The following is a 26,266-nucleotide window of genomic DNA, read 5'->3' as shown; positions in this document are numbered from 1 at the left end:
ACAGTCGCCTGACAGGCAACACAATGGCACTAAGTTCATATCTCTCAATAGTTACCCTGAATGTAAATGGGCTAAATGCTCCAATCAAAAGACACAGTGTATCAGAATGGATTAAAAAAAAAAACCCATCGATATGCTGTCTGAAAGAAACTCATTTTAGACCCGAAGACACCTCCAGATTTAAAGTGAGGGCATAGGAAACAATTTACCATGCTAACGGACATGAAGAAAGCTGGGATGGCAATCCTTATGTCAGCTAAATTAGATTTTAAGCCAAAGAGATGAGGAAGGACACTTTATCATACTTTTTTTTTTTTTAAGATTTTATTTATTTGACAGAGAGAGATCACAAGTAGGCAGAGAGACAGGCAGAGAGAGAGAGAGGGAAGCAGGCTCCCTGCTGAGCAGAGAACCCGATGCGGGACTTGATCCCAGGACCCTGAGATCATGACCTGAGCCGAAGGCAGTGGCTTAACCCACTGAGCCACCCAGGTGCCCCATGACACTTTATCATACTTAAAGGGTCTGTCCAACAAGAAGATCTAACAATTTTAAATATCTATGCTCCTAACATGGGAGCAGACAACTATATAAACCAATTAATAACAAAATCAAAGAAACACATTGACAATAATACAGTAATAGTAGGGGACTTTAGCACCTCCCTCACCGAAATGGACAGACCATCCAAGGAAAGGAAACAGTGAACAAAACCAAAAGACAACTGACAGAATGGGAGAAGATATTTGCAAACGACATATCAGATAAAGGGCTAGTGTCCAAAATCTATAAGGAACTTAGCAAACTCAACACCCAAAGAACAAACAATCCAATCAAGAAATGGGCAGAGGATATGAACAGACATTTCTGCAAAGAAGACATCCAGATGGCCAACAGACACATGAAAAAGTGCTCCACATCACTCGGCATCAGGGAAATACAAATCAAAACCACAATGAGATATCACCTCACACCAGTCAGAATGGCTAAAATTAACAAGTCAGGAAATGACAGATGCTGGAGAGGATGCGGAGAAAGGGGAACCTCCTACACTGTTGGTGGGAATGCGAGCTGGTGCAACCACTCTGGAAAACAGCATGGAGGTTCCTCAAAAAGTTGAAAATAGAACTGCCCTATGACCCAGCAATTGCACTACTGGGTATTTACCCTAAAGATCCAAACGTAGTGATCCAAAGGGGCACATGCACCCGAATGTTTATAGCAGCAATGTCCACAATAGCCAAACTATGGAAAGAACCTAGATGTCCATCAACAGATGAATGGATAAAGAAGATGTGGTATATATACACAATGGAATACTATGCAGCCATCAAAAGAAATGACATCTTGCCATTTGCGACGATGTGGATGGAACTAGAGGGTATCGTACGTAGTGAAAATAAATCCATCAGAGAAAGACAACTATCATATGATCTCCCTGATATGAGGACGTGGAGATGCAACGTGGGGGTTTGGGAGGCAGGAAAAGAATAAATGAAACAAGGTGGGATCGGGAGGGAGACAAACCATAAGAGACTCTTAATCTCACAAAACAAACTGGGGGTTGCTGGGGAGAGGTGGGATTGGGAGAGGGGGAGGGGGTTATGGACATTGGGGAGGGTGTGTGCTGTGGTGAGTGCTGTGAAGTGTGTAAACCCGGTGATTCACAGACCTGTACCCCTGGGGCTAATGCTACATTGTATGTTAATAAAAAAGAAAAGACAAGAAAACCGGGTGTTTCATTGCACACCCAGTTCCTCAGTCAACATCGTGTGTGTTCAGCGGGGAGCGGCCGCAGACCTGAGGGCAACCTTCGGGCCCGGCCGCTGCACACACTCACATGCACACCCCCGACAATTTGGGTGTGACTGCGCGCGCCTTTGGTCTTTCGGCGAAGCTCAACGGCAAGTCCGGGTGCGGCCCCCGCGACGGGACCCCTCACACACGCAGAAGCGAGTCGTCCTGCGAGCTCACACGAGCGTCCTCCTCCTCAAAGCACTTTCGGTTGCTTTTTCCTCAGTTCGTGCATCGCACACGTTAGGCCCGAGGCGTCAGCCAGATGGTCCGGTGTCCGCTCCCTGCGGCGCACCTGCTGCGGCCTCTCAGCGCCTCACACCCCTGCCCAGTAGCAAGTCCCCGTGCGAGCACGCAGGGACGCACCCGCGGCCACTCACGGAGCCAGAAGCTAAGCACGGCTCCCAGGTGGTCCCGCGTCCCAGTCCTCCACTTTGTCCCACGTCTGGCCTTTCCTCCGAGGCTCGGGCTCCAGGACGTGCCGCCGCTCCATCAGCGCTCCTGGACCGTCCGAGGAGAACCGGAGGCGGGGAGGACAGCGGCGGGGCCCACACGGGACACGGAAGCTCGGCGCCGGCCAGCGGCGGTGTCCTGACCCCGAGGAGAAGATTCCTGCCCCTACATACTGTTTCTAAATACAGGACTTGACATAAAAATAAGGGAACGAGAAAGAAACTCAAGGAAGGAAGATAGGACATCTTTATAATTACCCCAAGTCGCGAGTTTTTCCACCTGGTTTTGGAGACAGATGGTCCTGCGCTGGAGGGAGAACCCAGAGCCCCCGGACTGGCCCCAAGGCCTCCTGCCCGACACCGGACTGTCAGCGTGCACTGTGACAAGCGATGGGTCCTGCCTCCACCAAGATCTCTCCTGTCCGCTTTCTACCCCGCGGGCAGCTGCCCAGACCGGCCAGGTGGCCTCCAGGCGCCAGGAGGGGAGGCCGGCGGAGCAGGGTCTGTCTGCCCTGTTTGCCGCTGGACCCCACACCCGGCTCAGACCACCAGGCAGCTTTCCGAGAGTGGCCTGGAGGCCCTGAGCTCAGTTTCCCGCCCTGGACGGGAGAGGCAGTGACAGTCGGCAGCAGTACCCAGCCCTCAACGCCGCAAGTGGCCAGCGAGAGCACGAGAGAGTTGGGGCGCAGGGAGGCCGGGAAAGGCTCAGGCGGGTGGAGGGCACATCGCGACAGGCGGCGGGTGCTGCTGACCGGCTTTCCTCCCTCTGGCAGAGGCGTTTGGGGGGCGACGCTGAAGGCCACCGGCGGCCTCTCCCCGTTCCCCCTGCGCCCCAGCCCTGCGCCCCAGCCCTCTCCCTGCCACAGCTCCTGGGGGAGCCCGGCCGCACCCGGCAGAGCAGATCCCGTCCCTGAGACCGGGGGCTGTAGCTGGGAAGCGTCCAGGGTCACGGTCTCCCTGAAACAGAAGAAGCCACTCACTTTATCACGTGGGGACACCTGGTCCCAGAGGCAAAGTGACATCCCCTGGGGAAAAAGCCCGAGCAGAACCCTGCGACTCAGCCATCTGCTTCCTTTTCCTGATCTTAGAGGTGACGGGGGCAGGGGGCTGAGCCCAGAAACATCGAGTGACCGTACTCAGAGGGCCAGCCGGTGGCCCTAATGTCTGTGCTTCGGGTAAGAGCCCCACTCCTGGTAGAGGGGAAACGAACGGCAGTGTGGTAACGCAGTAACAGCCAGGGACGGCCCTCACCGTGTGAACGCTGGTAAGGAGGCCCGCAGTGAGGGCTGGGGTCCGGAGGGAGAAAACAGGCTCAGGGAGCACCGAGCGTGGGAGGGTGCGGGATGCGCGTCTGTTTCCACCAAGAAGCCAGATTCTTTTGTCATTATTGAACAATCAAACAACATCGACATCTCAATGATGCTGCAGGCAGCCGGGCATGTCCAGTGGGGCACAACCCCCCCACCGCTGCCACAGGGAGCCCAGGAGGCGCAGCTGGCCCGTCCTCGGCCGAGGTCTCCCACTGGGAAGCCAGCCTCGCTGCCCATTTCAGAGTCTGCCCTGAGCCCCCGCAGGAAAACACACCCTCCCTTTGGGCCCCTGAGCCTCCTCCGGGCTGCGGCAGGTGTGGCTGAAGAACAGGGTTCCAGGAACTTGTGGGGCAGAAGGATGTGGGGGGTCGGAACAGAGCTGTGGCCAGACCAGCCACCGTCCCTTGAGCCCAGGTCTAGTAATGCCTGAGCTAGGGCCGGGGAGGCGGAGGGCGGGATCCCTGGTAACAGACTGGGGGACAGGGAGTCCCCTCGACCCTGCCCTCGACCCCCACCCAGGACTCCAGCCCGTGGCCGGTCCCCAGCGCGGCCAGGATGTCAACGACCCTCTCACCCGTTGTGTTCAGCAGGGCCAGGGGCCCAGGCGCCGGCGGCTGCATCCCGGGGCAGGGCCAGCCGTCCCCGTGCCCAGTGCACGGAGGCTTCTGGGCTGGCAGGGATCCCCGGGATGGGAGGATCCATGGCCCTGAGCCCCGCCCCTTCTCTGTATGGACCGCCTCCTTCCCACCTGCACTCCCTCCCCTGCCTGCTGCCACAGGTCAGGGTACTTGGTGGGGGGAAGGGGGGGGACGGTGCCAGGAAGTGGAGAGCCTGGAGGGACAGCAGCTGGGAAGTCCTCCAGGATTTCTGGTCCGGCTCATCGGCCGCGGCTGGGGGGCAGGGGGGGTGCCTGTGGGCTGGACCACCTGCCCTCACGGGTGCTGCAGCCGCTTCTGCCCCATCCAGAGGGGTTAGGGTTAGGGCCGCTCCCCTTGCACAAAGGAATGCAGGCCCCATCACACCCCTCCCCTGCTCATCTTCTCCCCCGTCACACCCCACCCCTGCTCACCTTCCCCCGTCACACCCCACCCCTGCTCACCTTCCCCCTGTCCAGCTGGCACTGAGTAAAACCCCCAGTTAGGATGGGAGGAGCCAGAGAATGGGGTCCCAGGACCTGTCGCCTCGCTTGGCGGCAAGGAGAGGGTCTTGCAAAGACCGCTGGTGCCATTTTTAAACCGTCAGAGCCGACCCTGATGGCAGGGCTCCCGGCCTCCCTGGGGGTCAGGGCCGCGTCGTGGGAAGCAGCGCTGTGCCCCCACGGGGCTGGCCGGTCAGTGGTGAGGCAGGGACGTGGACGTGGACTAGGACCGGCCCTTCCTCCCCAAGGACACGCCCAAGAGCCCAGGCTATCCACCGCTGTCATCAAAAACCTGTGTTTTAGGGAACTGGGACCCTGAGCTTGACTTTGACACCCGACCCCGACTCTGTGGACGCAGCATTTGTGACGAAGGCCACCACGCTCCAGGGGCCAACGCTGTCACGGGCACACGGCTCGCCCCGCCCGCGGCCGCAGCGCAGCAAACACGGCGGAGGGCTCCCGTCAGCACAGGGGCTCCGACAAAATAGGGACAGAGTGGCGGCGGGGGGTCGGCATGTAGGTCTCCCTGTGGAGGCGATGCCTGTGAGGCAGGCCACCGTCCGGGCACTGTGCCGGGGAAGCAGACCCAGCCTGGGGAGCCAGCGAGGGTGTCAGAGGCCCCCCGGGCGGCTGGAGGGGAGCAGAAGCCCACAACAGCCCGTCCCGTCCACATTGTGGTGGCCGCAGGCAGTCCCAATGCCGATCCCCTTGCCCAGATGGGGAAACCGAGGCCCAGGAGGCTAAGGGTGTGACGAAGAGCAGGTCGAGAATTCTTCCAAACCCTGCACCTGTCGCTGCAGGAAGGGACCCTACACGCCATTCCTCGGACCTCCTCCCCGCCCGGTGTGACAGGTGCTCAGCTCTTGTGTCGGTGACCACAGGTTGGCCCACCTCGACGGGACACTGCAGCCCGCAGCAGAGACCTCAGCAGAGAGCAATGGCCTGGGACCGGGTTTTTTTAAATGTCATTTAATTTAGCTCTTGCTAAGACAATTAAGAGGAAATCGGTCTGAAGATAATCGGAGGGACGAGACAAATCCATATTGACGTTAAGAAGATCACGTAGACGCACACTCAGCCGGCGGGGCTCTGAGTCCTGACACGCGGGCGCCCCCTCCACGGAAGACCTGCTGGGATGTCCAGGGCAGCTGGGGTGACGGTGGCGAGGACAGGAAGGTGACAGGCATGAGCTGCTGAGAAAGGAACAAAGTGTCGGGCCTTGCATCAGCAAAGACCTGTTTGTGTCAACAATACGGCTTCTGGGAGACATGCTGGGAACGGGTCCCGGGGACAGATACATGGTCTGGAACGTCGCTGGAACACAAGCCGCACAAAGGGAAAGGCACTCAGGGTGGGCCTCCGCGGTCCCAGATGCGCGGGTTTCCCTGGACGTGGACGGCTGGAGACAGACCGCCTTCGCTGATGGGTGCACCACGGCGGAGCAAAGCACAAAAGAAGGAAGGTGGTTCCCTGAGGGGGTCATGGCAGTGTTGGGGCCCCAGGGAGCGGGTGCATGGGGGGACGTTCATGGGAGACACACAGGGTCCTCAGGGGGTGGTCATGCAGGGCATTCTGTCTCTTGGTGTCTTCTCTGCGGCCCACGCCCCTGAGACAGGTGGCACGGCTCCCTTGGCTGTCACTTCAGTGTCCTTGTGTGGGACCGAAGCGGACGCTGAGCTAGCGTGTGGATAACGTTTAAGAGTGGAACCGTGCGGGGCGCCGGCGGCTCAGTCGTTGGGCGTCTGCCTTCACTCGGGTCATGATCCCGGGGTCCTGGGATCGAGCCCGCGTCGGGCTCCCTGCTCGGCGGAGAGCCTCTTCTCCCTCCCCCCCGCTTGTGCTCAGTCTCTCTCGCTGTCTCTGACAAATAAGTAAATGAAACATTTTAAAAACAAAAACAAAAAGATCGGGAACTTCCAGCCCCCAGTGAGAGTTTTGACGCTCGGAGCCGCTCACTGGCGCTGGGTGGGAGCAAGGTCGCACGTGACACAGACGGCCGTCCCTCGCCGCGCTCACTTGTCAAGGGCCAGGGCGTGCACCCCGATGGGGACCGCGTTATCCCTCGGTCACGTGAGGACGTTCGACCCTCGGCGAGGAGGACCCCGTGCGGAAGGTCCAGTGGCAGGAGGGACGAGCCTGGGGTTCGGTCGTGACAGATCAGCCCCTCGGACACGGGGGCCGGGGAGGGGCACCCTGCAGGCACAGCCCCAGCGTGGGCTTGGGTTTGGGGGTTTCAGATGGACCTGCCTGCGGTCAGGGAAGCACTGGGGGGTGACCTGACCCCGAGGAAGGGTCTCCTCGGCGCTCTGGGGCCATTTGGCATTTCCCGTTGTTGGCAAATGAGCTCAGCAAACCGCCCCCGTGTTCCGTTAGTGATGACGGCACCGGCGGGGCTTTCCAGAGCCGCCGATTTCATGCAGTCACTGTCGCGAGGGAAAACACACCGTGCGCGAAGGCGCCTGTGGCAGCGGCTGCAGGGGACGTGCCCCAACCTCCCCGGCAGGAGCACGGTCCCAGCACCCCGGAAACACCCTGGTCCCCCCACCCGAGTGGCTCTCCCAGAGCCACCGCAGCCCCCCGAGCCCGGGTCCCTTCAGACCGCGAGCGAGCTGGGCAGTGACTCTCACCGGCTGAGCCCCGGCCGCATGCACCCCCGCCACCCCTGCCCCGAGGTCACGGCTTCTCCCCCGAGGCCTTATTTCATCTCTGTAATGTCATTTCACAGATGAAGAAACAGGCCCCGAGAATGTAAATAATTTTTCCGAAGTCAAGAATCTGTTCAATGGCAGAAACCAGATCTGAGCCAGGTCTGCGGATCTCGGCCTCCGCAAGGGAAAGGGCGTATGACCTGACTGCAGACATTGACTTTAATCTTTCATTCCCACAACCAGCAAAGGCTTCTTGGAGTCTGTCTGTGCACAAGACAGGAGGAGAACCACGCAGACGGGCTGTGCACACCAGCGCGTTCCGAGCACAGCGGCCTCGCAGGGAAAGCAGGACTAACGCAGGCCGTCGGCTCGATGGTCCGAGCGCTCGCCAGATGGCCACGCTAACAGGGGGTCCGTGGAGGGGTCCAGCCGAGGGACACCCGGCTCCCTGGTGGCCGGCACAGACCGGCCCCCGTGGGAACCCGGACCCGGGACACTGAGCTTCCCGGGCAGGCCTGTGTCCAGGACAGAGAGGAGGCCGGTGTTTCCAGGGTCCACGTGGTGCCAGGAGGAGGCGAGCTGTGTGTCAGGCCTGAGGACCCAGCCAGGACGGGAGCTCTCCAGAGGCTCAGGGGTGAGGCCATGCTGGAGGGCGGGAGGCCGTCGTCGCCACGATTCTGGACCACAGGACACCTCCCCTCCATCCCCTGACTTCCCAGCAGGAGCCCTCGTCCTGGGGGCCCCACGTGCACACAAACACACGCATACATGTGCACGCGCACGGACCCGTACACAGGCACACACGTACACACTCGCACACATGGGCACACGTTGTACACGCACAGACACGTGCAGATGGGAGACAGCGTGCGGCGGGGGGGGCCTCTGGCCACCCTCCCGTGACGGTCCCCAAGACCCACCTCCTCCCTGCCGGGGGGCGGAGGACACTGCAGGGCCCTGTGGTCCTGCTGTGCGGACGGGCTGGCTCCGCCCACACCTGTCTTGCTGCCTCTCCATTTCTGCGGGAGGCTCTGGAGGAACCGAGATGGAAAAGATGTGGGGGTCTCTGCCCGTCCCTCCTGCCACAGGCCCCTCCCTGAGGCCACTGATCCTGATCAAAGAAGGAAGCGGAAGAAGAAAACAGTTGCGTGTCTTGACTTGGTCTCGGTGAGTTACGGACACATGAGCCGCCACCCGCGGAGAAGCCGGGGCCCCGCGTGGCGCTGAAGCCCGGCTGGCGGCCGGGGCGCAGAACCCAGGCGACCAGCCTTCCAAAGGCACCAAGAACCAAAAACTCTGGCTCTTCTGGACAAAAGCAGGGTGTGCAGCCGTGGGGCGCATGGGGACCGCAGCCCGTGGTGGGACAGCCGTGGGCTCAGGGTAGCCTCGTCCGGCGCTCCAAGGACTCCCGTGGAGGGAAGCCTGCAGAAACGCGACTCCAACAGTAGTTAGCGCCTGCTTCCTGCCAGGTCGGGGTGCGTGCCGGTCACATAACTCCCCCTCGCGGTGTCCCCACCAGGGCCCCATCTTCCGCAGTAGGACGCGCTGAGTCCTCGCGTGAGTCTGACGGGCCGGAGAAGCAGTTTATCGAAGCAGACGGGGCCGGCGGGCAGGGAGGACGTGAGGGCGGGTGTGGGCTTTCCCAGCTTCATAGAGCGGGATGAGAAGGAACAGAAATTAGCTCGGAGCCGCCTTCTCATCCACAGACACAGTCTGTTTCCTCCCGTCTGCTCCGGAACCACGGGCCTGGGCAGGGGGCACACGTGTGGACACAGCCTGGCTCTCATCTCCCGGGAGTGGGGTGCAGACAGCAGAACCCGACTCCCTCCTGTAACCGAATGACCCTGAAACGAAGCTCGGGGAATGAATAATGTAGACCGGCGAGCCGAGAGACAGCAGCTGTCGGTCCCTGTCTGTCCTCACGGTGAGGTGGAACAGGACAGGAGACGTTCTCAGAGACATGAATTTTTTAAATTAAAAACACTCTCCGGGCTTTGCCAGAAGGGCTTGTGAGCGCGATCTCTCTAGCGAGCCCGGGCAGGAAGCCTCCCTGCGTCCCCAGGAGCTCTGGTTTCAAGGTCCCTGTGCTCACACGCCGCACACCCCAGAAGCCTGGGGCCCACGCATGAGTCCCGGGAGCTGGAACACCCTTCCCGCCGCGGAGTCGGCAAACACAGGCTCATTCAGTGTCCCCTGTTTTGGGGAGACGACCTGCAAAGTGCACGTGCCCGCAGCCAGGAGCCCGGCCTGCGGACAGGACTGCGAGCCACTGTGCCCGCGGCAGTGTCCCCGCACGGCTGCGGCGCTCGGGATGGGGGACGGCGCACCCCTGGCTTCCCCGGCGTGGAGGCCTCACTCAGGGAGCCGCACGACGAGTGGGGACCTGGCCTGGGTGGCGGCAGGCGGGCAGAAGCGCCCCACGTGGCTCCTCTCATCACACCGGGTCACAGTCTGGCCCCCGACGGCCTCCGAGCTCCCTGCTGACCCTGGGGGAAGAAGCCTGACCGTAGAAACACCTTTTCTCCATGTAACTGGGGGTGAGGCTCGGTTTTCACCAACCCAAAGCAAGCCCCTTGTCTGCGTCTTATGTGGTCTGGGTAGCGCCTGAGCCCACCTCGGGCTCGCGATTAATTCCACATTAGGCTGAGGTCTGCCTTGTGAGCCGCCTGCTGCCCGCGGGCCTGGCCTGGGCTCGGCCCGGCTCTCCCAGGCCAGGAGGCCTGAGCGTGCACCCTGGCAGCGAGGAGGGAGCCCGGGAGGCTGGGGCGTCGGCACGGCGCCCGTGATCGAGGGAGCCAGTCTAGGGAGACCGTGGACAAGTAGCTCCCCACTGGCCGTGAGGGGGGCCTGGGAACCCCGTCATGGGTGTTGGCCGGACACGCGGGGTCGCCCAAGCCCTGCTGGGTGGTCCCGGCATCGGTGCCATGTGACGCCAGTTCCAGACGTCCGTCCCACGTCGTGGTGTGCGAGGGACCGTCCGCTGCACCCTGGGCCTCTGGTGCCCCATTAGTAACACTGGGTGTCCCTGGAGGAATGTATCCAGGCAGCTGTGCCCCAACACAGTGCCCACGGGGAGGGCCACTGGCTCACTACTCCTCTCACTGTCCACACCAGGGGGACACGGGGGCAGGGGAGGGTCTCGTTCCCAGGGGCTCAGCACTGCTGTGTGCGGGACTCAGAGCCTGGTCACAGACGAGGGAGGGTGGAGGCCCAGGGTCCACTCAGCCGTGCTGGTGCAGGGGGACGGGGCCACGCGTGTCCCTCGTGGGCCGGCCTCACTGGGCTGGTTCCCTCATGGCCCTCTGGCTGGAGAGCCCCTCCGCCCAGGGCTGCTTTCCTTTGTGCATGTGGCGGCCTCGCCGGTGCCTGGCCTAGGTCCCACGAGGCACAAGTGTCCTCCTCAGTCCCGGCCCAGCCAGCCGCTTCCTTCTCTCCACACTCGGCCTTCCTAGGGGTGTCCCACGCCGGTGCGGCCGCAGCTGCCCTCACGGGTGGGGCGGGGGAGGCAAGAGCCCATCACGCCCAGAACCAGAGCCAACTTCGCAGTGTCCTAAAAGGGGGAGGCGGCTCACGCTCCCAGCGCTCGGGGTGACAGCCGCCCCGCTCCGGGCTGCCCCGCAAGGGCTTGGGCAGAGTGACTGTCAAGAGCACCGCTGCCTGTGGGACCCACAGAAGTAAGGACAGCCAGACCTGCTGCCGTGAGCCCCCGTGAAACCCCACCAACCCCTGTCCTCCGCACTGACCCATTCCCTGTTCATCCCGGGCTCCCGGGGTCCTGCCTGGGGACAAGCAGAGGAGGGGTCGAATTGAGCTTACAACGGGTGCTAGGCCACCCACGGCCACAGAGGAAGCCTCTGTGTACCCCACGGATGGGCGTCTCAGCACCTGGTTCACACATGGGCACGGAGGGGCACGGAGGCGCGTGCGTGACTGCAGAGCACGGAGAGGAGACACACGCGGCCCTGCTTCCCCGCGGCGTCTGCTGCGATGCTCACACCCGCCCTCCCGGCACAGCAGCTCGTCCTGCCCGTCAGCACCGGCCCACGTGCCCTCTGGTCCACCTCTGTCCGCGGCGGCCACAGGGCCACTCTCTTAAGCAGTGTCTGCGACAGCTGTGTGGAAAGGAAGGGAACCACACCTGCAAACACCTCTGACCACCACGAGCAGCAGAATAAACCCACACAAGGCACGGTGGAGGGACCCGGTGGAGGCGTGCAAATCCAGGGGCCTTGCGATCCGAGGTCGGGGAAGGAGGGGCCCTGCGAGCTCTTTCCTTCCATCTGACGGTCGTAAGAGGTGAGAGCGGATTGTGCGTGTGTGTGCGTGTGTGTGCGTGTCTTCGTGTGTGTGATGTGTGTGCACGTGTCTGCAGGCGTGTGCCAGGGTACGTGTGTGTGCACACGTCCCAGCGTGTGCGAGCCTTGCACGGGCGTGTGTGTGACTCTGCAGGAAAGAACGCAAGTACACTCACACCATCAAGTACACTCACACCATCAAGTACACTCACACCATCAAGTACACTCACACCATCACCCAGAACCTGTCCTCTCTTTTACCGTTTATTTTTGCCTTTTTCTGCTTGAACAGAAACTGCATTTTGTGTTTCACAAAAGTGTCACAAAATTTCACAAAAAGATGCATGTGTCCTTCGGACCCCAGTGTTTCCAGGGTCCATCTGCTGCTGGCCTCCCCCGGGGAGAAATCCCGTGGGTGCTTTCCCCACCGAGGTGCATGTCTGGAAGCCCGGACTCGTGGGGGTGACTGTTGCTGGGCTGTGGCCCGTGCCGTAGCTGTGCAAGCGGCTGTGGCCACCCTGAGGGGGAACCGAGGCTGGTCTGGAAGACCGTCGGTGGCTGCGGTATGCAGGACCGTAGGGGCAGTGATGGTCAGGGGATCCCCCCCCTTAGGCCTGGTGTGGGCAGCCCCTGAGCCAGAGACAAGCCTGCAGGTGCCCAAAGGCCCTGACAGCCCCCAAGGCTGAGCGTCCAGGACAGGCGGCGTGTCCCCTAGACCCAGGCCACAGCTGAGGGGAGGACCCTCATACGTGTGGGCCAACCGGAGCCCTGGGACTAGAAGACCACCCACAGCAGGGATCTCCCGAGACAGTGAAGAAAGTTCCAAGCACCAGGGCCCCCATGGGACTGCCAGGAGCGCTCGGAGGAGGGGCGTCCCCTGGGAGCCGCAGCGCCGCATGCCTGGGTTTCGCACGGCACTGCCTGGAGCCTGCTGTCAGAGTGTGGCACGGTCGCCTCTAGATGGGGGAGCCAGGGGCTGGGCGCTGCGGCAAAGCCCCATTCCCGACAGATGGAGAGAGAGCTGACGTCATGGCCACACCCACCAGACCCGCTAACTCAGTGCACTGACTAGCCCACCAGACCCGCCAGTCCAGTGCAGGGCCTAGCCGCTGACTGACCCCTGTCAGCTGGGATCTGTCCCAGGCCGGCGGCCCGGCAAACCACCCCAGGTGACTGGGGTGTCAGGACAGCGCCCGCGGCACCCAGGACGCACCCTGAGGACCGTCCTTGCTGTTCCCCTGAAATTCAGATGCAGCAGCTGTCCCGCGTCTCACCAGGAAGCCCAAAGAGGGTGCCCCACCGGCCGCCGGCGCTGCAGGGGGCCTGGCTCCAGGCCTCCTCCCACAAATACAGAGAAGTGACCCGTCAGCCGTTGCCCAGACAGCGTGCTCTGTCCTGCTTTGGGGAGGGCGCAGCACGTGTCTCTGGGCCTGGGCTGCCTGTAGGGACATGCCGGGCACTTCCACGCACCTGCTAGAAAGCCCTGGACTCCCCTCCAGGCCCACCTGGAGCTTTCTTTGCCTCTGGCGGGCCACGCGCACGGCCAGGGGACAAGGCTCTGGTCCAAGGGCATGCTCAGAGGCTCTGTGTGCATAACGTCTTCTGAAGAACTCACGTGATTTTCTCCACCACCTACTGGCCTCTGCACCCTGAACAACTGTGTGCCACGTGCGAGTGCAGGGGACGCGGCCCCTGCAGATCCCTGCACCAGACAGGAGGGGGTCCCAGCAGAGACCCGGCCGAGTTGTGGGCTGCAGAACCCCTGTTCCCCGAGGGTGGGGTGAGTGACCACATGTAGACGTCTGCGGGCAACAGATGCCCCAACCCTCGGGGTTGACGGCATGAGGACGGGGACGGCCCAGCACGCGGGCGGACGGCTGCTGGGAAAGGAGGCAGTCAGCCCAGCACCTGTGGGAGGAAAGACGCTGTCTTTTGGACTCCCTCGCAGGTCCTCACACCAGCCCCCCAAAAGTTAAATGCCAGGGTTTCTTCTGACGCCCATGGGGGGAGTCTGCCCCCGTGATGCCCACTGCGCCCTGCATCTTAATGCCGCACCGCGTGGCTCACTGTCTGGACCAGCACGTGGCGCGGCCGGTGAGGTGCAGGACTCTGAAGTTCTTCCCTAGGAGAGGAAGAGACCCTTCCGGAAGGTACCCCACTGCCCCTAACCACAGCTCCTGCCCAGGGGTGGGCCCCACCAAGGGATTCCCAGCCCGATGCCAGCAAAGCCTGACCAGGAGCGAACGTGGTCTCTTGGAGGCCGCTGCCACCAAAACCACGTGCTTCCTGTTGAGATGCGTAAAGGCTCCGGGATGGGGAGGTGGAGCGGGAGACACGGGAGCCGACGAGGACAGTGCCGGGGCCGCAGGCCAGAGGGAGGCACGTCTGGGCTTCACAGCGTTGGGGCCCAGCTGCAGGCGCAGGGATGGAGATGGCCTGTCCCCGGCCAGCCGCCAGTCTGTCCCGACAACGCCAGGAGGCAGAGCCTGGTGGCAAGCAGGTGCGCGGGGCGGAGAGGAGATTCCCGCACACCGGTCTGCCCGGGGACCATCAGCTGGAGGTATTCCCAGGACGAAAGAACGAGGGGCAGGCTGCTGCGGTGGCTCTCAGCCCCCGGCCCTGTCCCCTCCTCTCCCCTGGGACACCGGGGCCCCAGCCTGGGCAAGGCCACCCCTTGGAGCCTGCACCGTTCAGCACCTGGCTGAGGCCAGCGTCACCATCATGTGGAGGGTGACCGGCCCTGGGGGGCAGGAGCAGGCCCCCCCCGCCTGGGCCTCTCCGCTGGCGCCCGGGAGCCCATGGGCACAGTTTGCCAGCCCCTGAGCCAAGCAGGAGAAGTCCCCCCACTGAGGGCCGGGCTCCGGGAAGATGCAGGTGAGGCGTCAGGAAAGACGGGCTGCGTGTCCCCAGCATGAGCTGCCCTCGGCCCAGTGGCCAGCCCCCCGGCGGCCTGGCATGTCCACGGGAGTCCCTGGGTTAGGCCTGATGGTCTAGACCCTCTGGGGACCACCGCGGTGTCTTACGGAGTGACACTGTCTGAGGGGCAGGGGAGCGGACTATTTCCAGGCCGGACGTGTGTTCACACCAAGCCTCTCTCCCGACAGTGCCGCGGGCGCCCGGCCCACGCAGCCGTTCTCGCCCCCACGGGCTGCAGAGCTCCCCACCCTGCACGTTCAGGAGACCAGACACATCCCTGACTTGGATGCCGAGGCCGTCCCCTCCGCAGTCACCCCCTTCATGTCGTCGGGCATCTGCCCGTCAGAACGCCACACGTTCAGCTCCGCGAACACGCCTGTCTCGATCATCTCCTCCTGCCAAGGGATGGGACAGCTGCCGGTCGCAAATTCCTGGAAGAACTCAGCATCGGCTTTGTCGAAGGCCACGCCCTTGACGGTGGAGAAGGCGCCCACATCCTGGATGTTCTTGGCGTAGACCGTCCTGGAGTCCGGGACGAAGGGGGGTGTCAGCATCCCTGTGAAGAGAGAGAGCACACAACGCGCGACACGTGGGGGAGGGAGCAGCCGTGTGCTCTGCGAGCAGGTCGCCCTGCCCCAGGCGTCCTGGGGGCTCAGGAAGGTTCTCGGGTGCCTCGCAGCTGAGCAAGACGCAAGGGCCTTCGTGTCCAGGCAAGGGACGGAGGGCTCGGGCCCGTGTCCCACGCCAGCCTCCCCGGGGCGTCACCATCTGCAGGGGGGACGCCCCACAGCCAGTGACCCAGGACTGAGCTCCCATCTTCTTTCCAAGCTGGCTTCTCCCCCAACCTGCTCAGGAGCCACGGGGCCCTAGTCGCTAGACACAGAACACCAGCCACGTGACCCTGGTGGCCCCCTGCCCTTCCTGTCCGTGTGGCCCCTGGGCTAAACACTCTGCCAGACCCATGCAGTGGCCCTGGGGACCCTCCAGCCACTCCTGGCTCCCAGCGCCCCCCACCGCAGAAGAAGGAACTTCTCTCCTCAGGCTGCGGCGGCGAGGCCGTGTTCACGGGGCCTCTGTAGGCTTTGGGGCGGGGCCTTGCCCGCACACGGGCCGGCCACAGCAACAAACTGGCCGAATGGGCACGTGTCCTCCAGACACACCGCTTGAAGAATCCTGCACCGTCTTGGGTTAGGGGCTCCGTAAAAGTGCGGGGCATAGAAAGTCACTGCCGCAGGTTGGGGCCCTCAGTTCGAAGGTCAGCAGCATGGCCCCCACGCACGCCGGCCAGCCTCCCCCAGCCCAAGAAACCTGTGTGCGACCTCCCAGCCCGGGGCGCAGGGTGACAGGACGTGGAGACGGGGGTTCCTCAGGGGCAGGAGGTGGCCGGGGGGAGCCAGGAGGCGCCAGGCAAGGGTCCAGGCCAGCAAGGACCTGCCGCGGACCTGCCCCGCACGGCCCCGGGGTCCAGAGGCGCCCGGACATACCAGCCTCGAGCTGTCTCCAGTTGATGTCCTTGAAGAGGGGGAAGGCGCGGAGCCCGTCGCACGTCCCGTCTCTGAAGCCCAGGCGCTTCTCGGGGTCCTTCTCCAGCAGCGCCTCGCAGAAGTCCTTGCTGGCCTGGCTGAACCTGTCCGGGTACTGGACGGCCTCGGACAGGATCCTCTGCTTGAGCTCCTTGTTCTCCACCTGCTCAGTGGGACATGCCATGTCACGGGTGACGGGACGGGGTGACGGAGGAGGTGACGGAGGTGATGGGACGGGGTGACAGGAGGTGACGGGACGGGGTGACAGGAGGTCACCAGTCACCTCCGCGGTCACCTCCACCTGCACCCGGTGTCGGATTCTGCGCTTTTCCGGAGATCCCGTTGCCAGCGACGGGGTGTCGGGCCCGCATGGTCCACAGGGAGCCCCACAAGGAGCCCCGAGGTGCCCCGTGCACTCTGAACCCCGGGTCCACCCCGGCCACGGGCTTTCCCCACACACAGATTCGCCTTCCCTGAAAGCACATGGCCGTGGCTCCCGGGCTCTCGCGAGTGACTCTCGGGTGGGACACAGCCCCGCGGGCCGGGAGAGCAGGAGCCACGCAGCCCCCGAGCCCCGTTTGCGGGAGCCCATTGCGCTCACCACACACAGGCGACCAGGCTTCCGGTTGGGGCCCAGGCACCCCCTCTCCGTGCTCCGGAGAGAACCACGCTTGGCCCCGCGGAAGGCGGCGGCCACCCTGCCGTGAGCGAGTCCGTGGGCCATCGGTCCGACAGCCGGGGCTCAGCTCACGTCTCTCGGCCACATTCTGGTGACTCCCAGAGTATTCACAATGTCATTGTTCTACTTGTCCCGGTGACCTGGGACCAGCGCTCACGGATCGTGAAGCCCTGGAGGGCGGTTGGCTATGAGCACCACCCCAGAGGCCCGCGGAAGGCTCCTGGGACCGAGCAGCGCGGCTCGCTCCAGACTCTGGCCTGCGGTGACCTGACCGGGGTGCGCACCGGGAACCAAGAGGGTCGCCTGACTCACTTTACTGTGGTCTCGGCTCTGCTACGGGCCCTAAGCTGGCCCCAAGAGGTCAAGTGAGCCGGTACCTGCGGTTCTGGGGTCGCAGCTGGAGCAGCCCCAGACTCTGGGGCAGACGGGGCAGGGGCGGGGGGAGGGCGTGGGGGCCCAGGGCAGGGGGAGGGCGTGGGGGCCCGGGCAGGGGGAGGGCGTGGGGGCCCGGGCAGGGGGAGGGCGTGGGGGCCCGGGGCAGGGGGAGGGCGTGGGGGCCCGGGCCGGGCACAGTGAGGCAGGGCCGGCTCTTCAGAAAGGCTGCCGGGCCGGTCCGCTGTGGAAGCACGAATGCAGGCGCCTGTGGCCCTGTCTCCCACCCCAGGACTGGCTTGGGCCGGGAGAGCTGAGGGCTGCTTGTGGGGGGCGGGGGTTGGGGAGGTCGGGGCCCAGCGGGTCCTGAAACGCTTGTCAGCATGGGGCTCCCCGAGATGAGGTCGCCACGTCCCCTCTCCTGCCCGGGAAGGACGTACCATGAGAGGCCCCTTGTGCAAGGTCTGGGCAGCAGCTCCCCCAATGAGGGGTCACAGGGCAGCCGCGGGACCCGTGTGTGTGACGTCCTACCTTCTCTCCACGGGCACGGAAGGGCCCTCTGGCTGCGATCATCTCATACAGCGTGACGCCCAGGGCGAAGTAGTCCACGGAGAAGTCGTACTCCTCGCCCCGCAAGAGCTCAGGGGCCATGAACCCTGCGGGCAGAAGCGGGCGCAGACTCCGGCGTGGGTCGGGCACTGAGCACTCCCTGCGCGCCCGCGGGCGGGCTCCTCGCCCCGACCCCTCCGAGCCCTTCCCCGCCCACACCGATACTTGGAACCCCGCAGTCGCCGCAGCCAGAACTGCCTACAGACGCTGCTGAGTGTCTCCTCCCGCACGCCACCCCTGGTCCAGCCGCCGCCTCTCGTGAGCCTGAAGCCCTGCCTCCCCGGGGCACATCCTGCAGCCGGAGCCGTGGCCCTGGTGGCCACACAGGCGCAAGCGTGACCCGTGGCGTCGTGGTCAGGCGCTACCAGTTCCTTCCCGAAAGGGCACAGAAGGGCCGATTTAAGCCAACACAACCCAGAGAGCAACGGGACGCGCTGCCGGCCGGCACCACACGAGGGGGTCTGGGGCCACGCGGGGAGCCCACATCCAGAAGCACGTTCTGGGCTTTCCCGAACCGTCGTGTCGGGGAGCCAGCCAGCACGGGGGAGGGGTGCACGGGCCGGTCTCTGGGGCCCACGGCCCACTCCCTGGGACCAGAGCTGGCAGGTGCTGTGGGCGCGGGTGGCCCCGGGGCCTGCCGGCTTCCGACGCTCCCAGGGAAGCAAAGCTAACGAGCCTGCTGATTTCTGGGGCCTCCCGGCCCTCAACGTGTGGTGCTCAGAGCCAGAGGGGATGTGCTCAGTGCAGCGGCCAGGCCGACGGGGACACAGACTCGCTCCTCCCCACAGAGGCTGCCGGCGCGAAATCCCACAGACCCTCCTGGCCCCGGCATGCTTCGCCCCTTCACAGGTCCCACTTTCCAGGAGCTGCACCGTTGTTCAGACGGCTCCGATGTGGTGAGAAGGACACATCTAACCGGCCACCACTTCGAGACAGAAACACGGTCTTGGGGGACAGCCCAGCAGGCCGCAGCGAGGGGGTCACTTTCTGCAGCAAACACCCCGCAGGGGTCCCTGCTCTGCCCCCAGCCCCGGCAAGGTGACACACAGCTCTGTGTCCCCAAGAGCTACGCGGCACCTGGGACACGCACCAGGAAATGCCGGTCACCAGGACGGGCAGGGGAGTGACTGAGCAGGTGTGTGAGCCCGGGTCCCCTGCGTCCCCTGCTCAGAGACAGGCCGGGGCGCAGCGAAGCCTGGGACGCCCTCTGGCGGCCGGCAGGGCCCTCACACGCGCAGTCCGACGACCTGAGTCCAGCCTGCGGAGCCGCACTCTGCGCTTTCTCACGATCTGAATCCCCGTAAACACGGCAGGAGCGTCCCCACGCCCATGGTCCACTCAGAGCTGGAGCGCCACAGATTCTGGAAACTTGACTTCGGAGGGACCGTCCCTAACTGAGGCCACAGATGGGGACAGAGCTGCCACGGCAGCAGGGACAAACCCAGAAGGGCTCAGAGCCCAGGGCAGGAGAATCTGGGGACACAAAACAAGGTCCAAGTAGCCCCAGCTCCTAGTGACAACAGTCCCTCCTCAGAGCCAAGTCAACCCAGGGACGGGCTGGCTGAGAGCCCCGCCTCCCGGAACACGGCGGCACAGGGGGACAGACCCCCGGGGCCCCGCAGATGGGAGACGGCGCCCAGCTCCCCTGCAGTCTGGGCTGCCCACTACGCCCGCCCCAACACTGGGGGGTCCCCCCTGTTGTCTGCGGGCCCTGCTTCCCTCCCCGCCGGGGCGGAATGTGTTGTGTACGAGCACACAGTGTACACACAGACAGACACACCTGTGCACGCGCACACGCACGCATCCGGGATGGGCAGCCCCTCCCCTGCAGAGCCAACCCGGCCACCCATCACGGCTCTCCGGGTCTGCGCGCGTTGGGGCGCTGTCGCACGGAGGGGGCACGGCTGGCGACCCGCCGCAGATGCCCGGGGCTCCAACCCACGGGGCCGGGCAGGTTGGACACACGTGCTCTGCTGATGTTCAGGAGGCCCTTCACGGGGCGGGTCGCCCTCCAGAACCAACAGGTGTGGGACCCCCTGCAGCGGGGGCCGGGCACGCCCACAATCACAGCCATTGTACAGTCTGCTGTGAGGTCGCACCGCCTCGATCCCCACCCCCGCCCAAGAGGCTGCCCCACCCCCTCGCCGGGGCTCACCTGGGGTGCCCGCATAGCCCTTGGTCTTGGCCTGCCCGTCCTTCAGCTCCACGGCCAGCCCAAGGTCAGAAATGCGGATATTGCCTAAAAGCAAACACAGGCCGAGGTCACCCGCGGGCCCACAGAACAACGGCCCCCGGTGTCCCCGGAGCCTGCAGGAGCCAAGGGCAGCCGCCGCGCACACACGCGTGCCCACGAGCACCCACGCGCAGCACACGCTCCCCCAGGGCCCCGAGGCCTCTGCCGCCCCAGCCAGACTGCAGAGGGACAGAGGGGCCCCGGTAGCACCTGCCACGATGACTGGGGCGCCCAAAACCACCTCCAGAACGCCCCATGTCCGCCCGACTTAGTGACACAAAGGGGGGAAGTGTAGGGAACGTAAAGGAACCCAGATCTGCTTCGGACAAGAGTCCCTTCGAAGGCAGAGAGTAGCCAGTCTATCCTCCTACCGATGCAGGAGAACGGGGCCGGGCAGGCTGGGCAGGCCGGGCGGGAAGGCCGGGAGGAGAGATGGGATCGGGAGACCGGGGAAGGGGAAGCCCAGGGGGCCCCTCACCGTCATCGTCGAGAAGCACGTTCTCCGGCTTGAGGTCTCGGTAGACAATGCCTCTCTGGTGCAGGTGCTCCAGGCCGCTGATGACCTGGGCCGTGTAGAAGACCGCGCGTGGCTCCTGGAAGCCGGGGTTCTCTTCGTTCACGTTGTAGATGTGGTACCTGGGGTCAGAGCACACAGGGGCCATGCTCCCCTGGCACCGGGAACGGGGCATCCACAGTGGCCGTGGGAAAAGAAATCTCAGGGAACAGTGAAAGCCTCAGAGCCTGTGCCGGGTGTCTGGTCATTGTGGGGTTTTGGCATCAGCCTGGAGGACCCGCAGCAGCCTGAGAGCCCTGGCGGCTTGTCACGCCCTCGCAGGCCCCCACCACAACCCGTGGGACAGGGGCCGAAGCAAGAGGGTACCGCTCTCCCCGCCGCCCCCACACTCGCCCGCACCGGCCAGCAGGTGGACCCTGAAGCCGTTTCTCCACCGCCAGCCAGAGGACGGGCAGAGCATGGTGCAGCCAGCCCAGGCAAGTGCCCCGAGTCACCGCAACCATAAGCAGCCATTCCAGTGTCCGCGGAAGCAAGCTGGCTGGCTCCCCAGGCCCGAGCACACGAGTCCGGGGGTGGCTCCGGGCAGGGCTCGGGGTGGGCCTGCTGTGGTTTTCCCGCCTGCGTCCCTCCTCCCGAGAGTGCTTTCCCGTTTCCTCCACGTTGCCTCCCACAGAAAAGCAAGACCCAACAAACGAGGGGAAACAAGCTGTTAACGGCGGAGAGCGACCAGCACAGGGCAGGCCAAGAAGCAAGAGAAAAGACCTCGAGTCAGCTGTGCCGACAAGACAGACGGTGCCCCGTCGGGGTCACGCCGTAGTGGGTGCCGTGCCGTGTGTGGCACGGCGTGGTGCACGGAGCGGGAGGGAGAGCAGAGCAATGTAGTGAGCTCTGCTCGGGAGCAGCAGGACACTGTGACACGGCGGGCTGGAGAGGAGACGGCGGAGAGCCGGAGGACGTGGCGTCGCACAGGCCAGCGGGGGACAGTGTGGTGCAGGGTGCTACGCGGTACCGTGTTGTAGGGGCAGCAGGGACGTGCGGGATGGGATGGTGCAGCGTGGGACACGGTGGCAGCTGCAGGGTGGTGGGAGACGGGCAGCGCGGACAGCACGGGCAGCGCGGTGTAGTGCCGTGCGGCGTAGTGCGGTAGAGGCAGCGCGGTGGGCAGGCTGCGGCAGGGTGTAAGAGGTGTGCAGAGAGGAGTACGGCAGAGCAGGGTCTAGGACGCGCAGCACGGGCGGCGGCGTGTGCTGCTGCGCGCCGCAGCGTAAGGCCGTGTACTGGGACGCCGTCCGGCAGTGTCCTGCTCATAGGTCGTGTTCTGTACACTTGCCAGTCTCCTCTCTTCTCTTCCACGTGGCCTGAAGTGGGTCCCTTAGTCGAGGCCTCACAATTCCCACCTGGAAAATGGGGCCAGCAAACACCACGGGCGCTGCGGAGGCGCGGAGTCCAGGGTGCAGAGCGGAGCCAGTGGACCAGCGCAGAACCGACCGCAGTGGCCCCGTCTGTGTGGCTGGGATGCTCTTCGGGGGTCGTACGTGGATTAAGGTTCACTGCCTGGTGCCCCGAGAGCACCGCGTCACTCATTATCCCCATCTCACGCCAGCCCACGGAGGCAAGAGCGCTCCGACTGCCCGGGGTTCCCCACCGAGAGCCGGTGGTCCGACTTCCCCCAGGAGCCCCAGGCCGGGCCTGCAGCCTCCGGCCAACCCAGGCACCGGATCCACCGACGGCAAGTCACGGTTCCCGAAGCTGCCACGTCGTGTTTCCAGCTCAGCCATCACCCCCAAGGGCAAATCGTAGCGTGATGCCCCAGTCTGTCCTCACGCACGCTTTGCCCAACTGTCTGCCCCACGACACTCGCCCGGGCCTCGTGCTCCTGCTGCCTGCACCCCTGCGCACTCACGCCACCCCCAGGTCCCCAGGGACTCGGGGTCCCCCGGAGCTGGAGAGCCGCTCGCCACCTCCCCGCTGGCCCGCGTTCCTTGTAGGACTAAGGACACACTTCCTGGAGTGGTACCGGCCCAGGGACAGAGGAGTGGGCTGGTGGGGGCCCAGGGCTTCTCCTCGCCGTGTCTGTGAGCTGTGGGCAGCCCCCAGGGCACAAGACCCCCTCCATGTTCGGCGGCTTGAGCGCCCTGGTCCCCGTTTACCTGATGTCACCTCCGTTCATGAGCGTCATCACCAGACAGAGGTCAGTTTTGGTTTCGAACGCGTAGGCCAGAGAGACTATGAACCTGCTGTGAACCTTCGCTAGAACCGCCTTCTCGACCATGGCGCCCTGAAAAGCAAGACGTCGAATCAGTGCCCAGGTTTAAGCGGGAAAGTGAGGTCGCTGACAAGAGTGAGTCCCACATCCCAGAAAGCAGAAACAGGATCCCAAAGGTCCTCGAAGCAGCGTGCCTAACGCAACTGCAAACGACGTGCCCCTCCCCAGAGACCAAGTCGGTGGAGCAAGCGTCTGTGCCTACTGAGGACTCCAGGCTTTCGGAGCCTCCGGCAAGGAGCCAGGAGCCGGAGCAGCAGCCCTAACAGCACCGGGAAAGGATGCAGCGCCCTGTTCTGAGCTGCCCTCCCTGCAGTCCTTCCTCACACCCAACCGGCCCGCCCACGGCGACCCAGACCCGTCTCCTCTGCCGGCCCCTGGACAGCCACGACCCACCGGCATCTGTTCATTTCTGTCCATTTATCACGTTTTTTAAAGTTGTGTTTGGGTAAGGATGGCGGAGTTCCTTCGCGAAGGAGGAACTGTTGTTCCGGAAGCCCCCCACACACACACTGCCCGAGTACCAAGTTCAGTGAGGACACTGGCCTCAGGACAGAGGGCACCGTGCGTTAGGACGACACGTCACCCTGTCTGCTTGTCCCCGCAGCCCCAAGGGGACAGCACTCTTGAGAAACCCTGGGGTGGCTGCTGTCTACCCCAAAAGCTGAATTTGTGCTTGTGGCGGGAAAGGACAGGAACCACGCAGGACGGGAGAGGAGCTCCTGCGACAGGGCGGCTTTGCTGCCCTCCCTAAAGGGCGTCTCACCCTTGTTGGGGAGAGCAGACCCCTCGCAGCAACCTGTCGTGCCTTGGCTCACCCCGGCCCGGGGAAGACGTGGCGGAGGCGGTCAGGCTGCCCGGACTCCCGGGGAGCCCCACCACAGCACAAGCCAGCACCAAGCGCTCCCGAAAGCCGCGCAGAGAGCCAACGGCTCCCCAACACCTGCTCCCGTTTCATGGCAGTGACCGGGACACGGGAAGGCTGGTTGGAGCAGCTCCGGGGGCTCTGGCAGCTGAGCATCTGGGGCTTGGTTTTGGCTCAGGTCGTGATCCCAGGGTGCTCGGATCGAGTCCCGCATCAGGCGCCCTGCTCGGCGAGGAGCCTGGGGCTCCCTCTGCCCCTGCCCCACTCATGCTCTCTCCCTCTGTCCCTCTCTCAAATAAATAGTCTTTAAACATGAATACGTGAATAAGATAAACCTCGAAGAAAAGAAGACAGCTGACAGGATGCAGAACTGCCCCCATCAAACGCAGAGGCCGCCTCCAAGAGGGGTCACAGCAAACCCTGCGTGGGGGCCGGGCCGGGCCGGGGGCAGCAGAGCTGCGGACGGGCCCCTCCGTGCCCCATGGGCCAGACCATCAGCTCAGGACGCGGAGGCTGTCCAGTGGGGGGGACCCGGCATCCCCAGGGCAGAGGAGGCAGTCCATGAAGGGTGCCGTGCGGGGTGGGACGCGGCCCCCGAGGGCCCTCCCAGCCCCATGCGCGGCCAGTGGCCCACCTGGTAGCCCTTCCTTTTCTTGAGTCTCTTCTTATTGAGCTTCTTACAGGCGTACAGCTTGCCTGTGGCCTTCATCTGGCAGGCGGACACCTCCCCAAAGCCCCCTTTCCCCAGGACCCTGAAGTCCAGGAACCAGTCCTCGCCCACGGGCTGGGCCTCCAGCCACTTCCACTGCAGGAACCTCTGGAAGAAGAGGCTGTCCAGGAACCCCTGGAAGGGCGCCTGGCTCAGGTGCGCGAGGGTGGCCTGCAGCAGCGGCTGGAAGGGCGCGTCCCCGCTCGCCACGGGCCCCTCCCGGGCCTTCGCCAGCACACCCTCGTCCAGGAAGCTGCAGAAGAGCTTGGCCTGGGGGTCCAGGTACTCGGCCAGGATGGCCCGGGCCTTCTGAGGCCGGAGGTCGTCATCAGCCGTGTCATAGTCCTCGATGTCCTTCCAGAGCTCCAGAGCCGGCACGTATCTCTCGTCGGCCCCCAGGAACTGCTGGAACAGCCGCTTGCCGATGGGCTGCTCTGAGCACACGCTCGGGAACGCCAGGTCCAAGCTCTCCCGGAGGCCCTCGCACTTGGACAGCGGGGGCAGCTTGAGCTTGGCCAGGTACTTCCTGTCCCGAGAGGACGGGCCGCTGCTCCCATCGAAGCTGCCGCGGGCAGCGATGAAGGCCGAGTTGGCCACCACCGTCTCCAGGGAACCGAAATCCATCCCGGTGCTGGCCACCTGCTGCGTCAGGCACGAGAGGCCGGACCCGCCACCCCAGGCCCGTGCCCCCTGCCCTCCCTAGAGAGCAGGCGTCCCAGCAGGTGCGAGGGTGACTAGCGGCCGTGCCGGGAGCCCAGGAACCCAGCTGACACAGCTCTGGCCAAATCCCGGCCCAGGGTCACAGAGCAGGTGCCAGAAAAAGACAATCCCCTAAGCTTCTTCCAGGAGGATTACGTGGCCCCTCCCCCACCTGCCACTTCCTCCTTGGAGCCCGCCAGGAAGGACAAAGGGCAGACCCCGAAGCATCTGCTGAAGCTGCCCCGTGGCCCCTAGCTGTGGCAGGGGCTTCTTCTCTTGCAGGAGTGGGAGGTCAGACAGAAGGCAGAGGGGTCCCGAGAAACCCCAGATGGCTGGGGGCTTTCTCACTACATTTCATTTTCGCCTTAAAAAATAGCAAGTAGGAGGGAAAACAGCTGGGAACAGGAATTCAGAGAAAAAACTTGCAGGGAACAGCTTCCGGGGGTGTCTGACGGTGAAACCACGGCCAGGGGACTGGCTAGTGGGGACCCGGCCTGACACTGACCGTGGCCTCCAGGTCACCTATCTGCACCAGGGACCTCAGGTAACCCGGCACCTGCCCAGGGATCAGCCCCCCCCCGCCCCGGGGCTGAGCTCGCAAAGCAGAGACGCCTGGAGAAGCTTCTGGTGAACTTAGGGCTGAAGCAGGAGACCCTCAGCTACACGCAGGGCTGAGGCCTCGAACTGAGAGGAGCAGGAGGGAGAGCGGAGTGAAGAGGCCAGGGACACACCTGGGGGGACACAGCTGGAGGACACATCTGGGGCACACACATGGGAGACATATATGGGGGACAGGGCCCCTGGGGGACACACCTGGGGAATATCTGTGGGAACAGGCCTGGGGGGACACACCTGGGGGGGACACATTTGGGGGGACAAACCTAGGGGACATCCCTGGGGGACACACATGGGGAGATACAGGGGGACACACCTGGGGGGGGACACTCCTGGGGGGGGACACTCCTGGGCCACACACATGGGGGGACACACCTGGGGGACATCTGGGGATGCCAGGACCAACAGAAATGTCACCTTCACAAGGACATGGTCTTGTCTGTCTCGTACACAGCAGCTGGTCAGTAACTGTGCGGGGAAGAAAAGGAAGTGACGGAGGTCGGTTATGGTTTCGGGAGTGGAGGAAGGGAGAGCTTACAGAATCACGGATGTAGGAGCCAGCAGAGGTGGGGAAGGCCGGCCACCCACGTTCCTCCTGGCAGAAGAGGGTGTCTGGGAGGCAGAGAGGTTCT

At 64.0% G+C, this 26,266-nt stretch overlaps 2 protein-coding genes across 2 annotated transcripts in view; both read right to left on the bottom strand.

Moving 5' to 3' along the window:
* TMEM255B (transmembrane protein 255B) overlaps positions 1-4,176 on the bottom strand; it is a 39,246-nt gene extending 35,070 nt beyond the window's left edge. Inside the window, exon 1 of the mRNA XM_046028341.1 lies at positions 4,131-4,176. Within this exon, the coding sequence (XP_045884297.1) occupies positions 4,131-4,176 (46 nt within the window). The remainder of the gene's footprint in view (positions 1-4,130) is intronic.
* A 10,634-nt stretch (positions 4,177-14,810) lies between these two features.
* On the bottom strand, positions 14,811-24,944 carry GRK1 (G protein-coupled receptor kinase 1). The gene is made up of 7 exons (XM_045978476.1): positions 24,246-24,944; positions 22,634-22,761; positions 20,448-20,605; positions 19,892-19,975; positions 17,659-17,783; positions 16,038-16,239; positions 14,811-15,109 (listed from the first exon to the last, which is right to left on the bottom strand). Exons 1-7 carry the CDS (start codon positions 24,942-24,944, stop codon positions 14,811-14,813), a joined length of 1,695 nt encoding a protein of 564 aa, XP_045834432.1.
* Positions 24,945-26,266: the final 1,322 nt, after the last annotated feature.

The sequence above is a fragment of the Meles meles genome, chromosome 14 (assembly GCF_922984935.1).
Source record: "Meles meles chromosome 14, mMelMel3.1 paternal haplotype, whole genome shotgun sequence".
NCBI classification, from domain to species: domain Eukaryota; kingdom Metazoa; phylum Chordata; class Mammalia; order Carnivora; family Mustelidae; genus Meles; species Meles meles.
The sequence above is the reverse complement of the archived record's forward strand: the minus strand, read 5'-3'. Positions and strand labels throughout refer to the sequence as shown.